General features: G+C 32.7%; 1 protein-coding gene across 2 annotated transcripts in view; it reads left to right on the top strand.

Moving 5' to 3' along the window:
• The window catches only part of LOC106468434 (rho-associated protein kinase 2-like), a 29096-nt gene extending 24525 nt beyond the window's left edge, over window positions 1-4571 (top strand). Inside the window, exons 23-27 of one of the 2 annotated variants that reach the window (XM_022396771.1) lie at window positions 499-577; window positions 1200-1277; window positions 2546-2681; window positions 2844-3051; window positions 4288-4571. In XM_022396771.1, the coding sequence (XP_022252479.1) occupies window positions 499-577; window positions 1200-1277; window positions 2546-2681; window positions 2844-3051; window positions 4288-4315 (529 nt within the window). In that variant the 3' untranslated portion in view covers window positions 4316-4571. Of the gene's footprint in view, window positions 1-498; window positions 578-1199; window positions 1278-2545; window positions 2682-2843; window positions 3052-3517; window positions 4223-4287 lie in introns of those variants that run through there. The other variant, XM_022396769.1, reaches the window with a different exon arrangement.
• The last annotated feature ends 6 nt before the right edge of the window (window positions 4572-4577 follow it).

Raw genomic sequence — 4577 nt, 5'->3', positions numbered from 1 at the left:
GTACAGTGATCCATGTTCATTATGTTATAACACATCATATTGAGAGATGGTACAGTGATCCATGTTCATTATGTTATAACACATCATATTGAGAGATGGTACAGTGATCCATGTTCATTATGTTATAACACATCATATTGAGAGATGGTACAGTGATCCATGTTCATTATGTTATAACCTTATATTTAGAGATGGTACAGCTTTGATGTTTATTTCAATTGCATGTTTCATGTCTGTTGATGTTATACAACATCGTGTTTATCATACAGCTTTGTTGTTTTTCAGTGACCTGTTTCATGTGTGTTGGTGTTATACAACATTGTGTGTTTATCACCCAGCTTTATTGTTTGTTTCTGTAAGATGTTTCATGCCTGTTGGTGTTATACAACATCATGTATTTATCATCCAGCTTTGTTGTTTGTTTTGGTCAGCTGTTTCATGCCTGTTGGTGTTATACAACATCATGTGTTTATCACCCAGCTTTGTTGTTTGTTTCAGTAAGCTGTTTCATGTCAGATCTGTTACTCAAGGTGATGTGATACGTGCTGATGCCAAAGATATTCCCCGTATATTCCAGGTATGTCTGATGCTTGTCTTTAGCATCTGTTTATTCTCTAAATAAGAATATATTCTCCTTAGTTCAGGCATGGCTGTCGTTTGATTTTGTGCATACTTTGTGTTTTCTATCTTCCTACATATTCCATTTTTGCTGAGTGCTTGCTTTTCTATGTTTTTGCTTTACTTACACAGATATTTCACCCATAACAGAAACCTCTTTTTGTTTATTTTTCTTTATTATGTAACACTTGCTTTTTTCTACATGTTGCTCATTTTGTGTGTTCTTTACAAAGATATTTCTCTCACGTTCCTCTTTTAACCAGGTTATTTACCTAACATCCAGTTTAGACTAACTTTTTTATTGTATTTTTTAACCAGGATATTTACCTTACATTAAGTTTAGACTGAGTATTTTATTGTATTTTTTAACCAGGTTATTTACCTTACATTAAGTTTAGACTGAGTATTTTATTGTATTTTTTTAACCAGGATATTTACCTCACATTCAGTTTAGACTGAGTATTTTATTGTATTTTTTTAACCAGGATATTTACCTCACATTCAGTTTAGACTGAGTATTTTATTGTATTTTTTTCTATGAGTAATGTTTAGAATTAAGTGACGGTTACATTATTCTACAGTTACTGTATGCTGGAGAAGGGGAAAGCAGAAAACAGGGAGACAGTAGCCTTCCTCCAGAAGTACAACTTCCCAAAGATGTAAGTCATAAAATACAAGCTGTTTTACACCATATTAGTTGAATAATGGTGCTTAATTGGTACACCATTTTTCTTGCTTTCTTTTTTCTGAACTTCAGTCCACTACACCTTTACAAAGAATAGTACACCAGTTTCTTTGTTTCTAGCCTGGTGGTTAGGGTGTGAGACTCGCAACCTGTGTTCAATTTCCTATCATGAAACGTGCCCTTTCAGCAGTGGGGCATTATAATATGATGGTCAGTCTCACTGTTCTATTACAGTAGCCTAAGAATTGGCAATGGTTTTATCTGTAGCCTATCACTTGTAAGTTAGGCCAGCATGGCCAGGTAGTTAGGGCACTCGACTCGCAATCTGAGGGTCGTGGGATCGAATCCCCGTGACACTGAAACATACTCACCTGGTGTCTGAACTAGGACGTAAGTCCTACTCCCGGGAAACTCTCCTCCAACAGAATTTGGAGGTGTGAGAAACACCATACGAAACTACTACTTGTAAGTTATGGATGGCTAGCACAGATAGCCTTTGAGTAACTTTGCATGTAATTCAACAAATAAACTTTACTTTGCTCATTACAGAAGCTTGGTGTACTAAATCCTTAAAAAAGAACAATGCAGCCATTCCATAGCTTTGCTTATTATTGAACATTAGTCTAATACATTTTTATAAGGAATAGTAAATCTGTTCCTATCCTTTGCTGATTACCAAACCTGTCTTTTATGAACAACAATACACCAATTCCCTTTCTTTTCTTATCACTGAACTAGTTTCATACGTAATTAAACTGATCTTTACAAGAAACTGTACGTTAGATACCTTGTTTCATAAATAACTAAACTTGACATATCAACTGTAATCTTCACAAGTAACTGTACATTCAGTTTCCCTGGCTTCCTAGAAATATAAACGTTATCCAAGATGCAATAATCTAAGTAATGATGCTAAAATTAAAAATAAAATGGTAAAGGAAACATTAATATGTAACAGTCTTATAACAACATCTGCTTGAAAATTTGGGTGTATTAAGTTTCTTATATTTTTTTTGCATTGTATTTGCCACTTTTTTGCAAACCAGCTACAAGATCTTTTCTTTATTTGTTTTAATTATAAGAATCATATTTTTATAACACTTTGGTTATCTGAAAACTGTTTTAGTAACAGGTTTTTGGTTTGGATAATTGTTTACATTGTGCAATACTTAGTTACTAAACATTTTTGCATTTCTACTGAACAAACTTAATCACTTATGTGGGTATGGACTTGCTTTTCAGTTGATGCAGCCTGGAACGTTTGACCACAAAGGTCATGAGTTTGTGCCTATTAGCTTTCACATGCCAACCACATGTGAAGTATGCCCACGACCAATGTGGCACATGTTTAAGCCTCCACCTGCACTAGAATGTAGACGTAAGTAATACTTTTATTCCAAGTCCTATAGACTGTTATTTAAAATTTCTTGTATTCTGAGATACCTGTTCATTTTCAATAATGGCAATGTGAAATTCAAGGAAACATAGAGAAATGTTGATTTGTGTTGAATATTCAGATCTTTCACCTGTGTGATCGTAGGTTGTCGAGTCAAAGTTCACAAGGATCATCTTGACAAGAAAGAAGAAGTGATAGCACCATGTAAGGTAAACTATGACCCTAACTCAGCTAAAGAAATGTTACTGTTAGCAAATACTGTAGAAGACCAACAATTATGGGTCTCTCGTTTACGGAAGAAAATTGAAAAATGTGGTTATGCGGCCAATCAGGAAACTCGAGCATCTCCCAGGTTAGTAAGCTTTAATTAAGATACATTTACAGAAAATGGTACAATATTTACTAGTGTTAGAAGCTACTTGGATCTTCTTTACTGTGTTATTACAGAAATTTGTATAATATTAACTAGTGTTAGAAGCTGTTTGGATCTTCTTTACTGTGTTATTACAGAAAGTTATATAATATTAACCAGTGTCAGAAGCTACTTGGATCTTCTTTAGTGTTATTACAGAAAGTTGTATAATATTAACTAGTGTCAGAAGCTACTTGGATCTTCTTTACTGTGTTATTACAGAAAGTTGTATAATATTAACTAGTGTTAGAAGCTGCTTGGATCTTTACTGTATTATTACAGAAAGTTGTATAATATTAACTAGTGTCAGAAGCTGTTTGGATCTTCTTTACTGTGTGTTTATATGTTGTGGAAGAGTTTATAGATTTATATTTACTGCAGATTATTTATCTGTTTGTTACTTAAGGGCTTCTATGAGGTCGGCTCATAAATACCAACCACAGAAATCATCTACCTTACCTCCTCTCAGCTCATCAGGGTCATTGAGAAAATAAGATCAAAGTTGATACATAAAAGAAATTTTAAGTGTTTCCAGTTATATCAATTATTCATAAAACAAGGAGATTTATAAATAACCAGATTGCTCTTTGAACAAATGTGATGCTTATTTTCTGAGAAAATGGTTAAATTTTATATTTTAGTATTTTAATAGCAATAAAGTATTAGATATGTGACAAAGTTAAACAAATTGAAAGAAGAGAAACAAACCTTTGAACTTAAGAAAGCCTTGCATATAAACTGCTATTTTTGTACAGTAATGGTTTCAAAGTAATTTTATTACAAAAATAATTTTCTTGATATTTTGCATAGTTTTAGGATTATTCAAAATTTCTTGTGAACTACCTGTTCAGATGCATTTCCTTCACAATATTTCAAGCTGTCTTTAAAATGTCATTATGTTGAAGCATATTTTTAAGAGTACTTTCCAAGAAGGTGTTTGTAAACAGATGTGATTTGAATGTTCCTGGTTAACTTATATTTCTATTGGTTTGAAGAAAGCAGTGAATATTAAATGAGTTTCAACATCCTTTAGTATAATGCTACACAATGTAATTCTTTTTTCTGGTCAAGTCAACAAGTGAATGTGATATTAAAAAGAGGTCTATTAACAGCTGTTGTGTTAAAGAGTGACTTATTCAGCATATTTCAAGCTTTATGTTTATCTTTTCATTTTAGAAATGTGGTTGTGATAAATCTGAAGTAAGGAGCAAAATGAAACTGTTTCAAACTGGAAGTTAGTGAATTTTGAAATACTGTATTACAGGCAGACAGTCAGTGGACATTAAAACACTGTATGATAGACTGAAAGTTAGTTTTGAAATACTGTATTACAGGCAGACAATCAGTGGACATTAAAACACTGTATGATAGACTGAAAGTTAGTTTTGAAATACTGTATTACAGGCAGACAATCAATGGACATTAAAATACTGTATTACATGCAGACAATCAGTGGACTTTAAAAT

This window comes from Limulus polyphemus, unplaced genomic scaffold, assembly GCF_000517525.1.
Source record: "Limulus polyphemus unplaced genomic scaffold, Limulus_polyphemus-2.1.2 Scaffold3008, whole genome shotgun sequence".
In the NCBI taxonomy this organism is placed as follows: domain Eukaryota; kingdom Metazoa; phylum Arthropoda; class Merostomata; order Xiphosura; family Limulidae; genus Limulus; species Limulus polyphemus.
The sequence above is the reverse complement of the archived record's forward strand: the minus strand, read 5'-3'. Positions and strand labels throughout refer to the sequence as shown.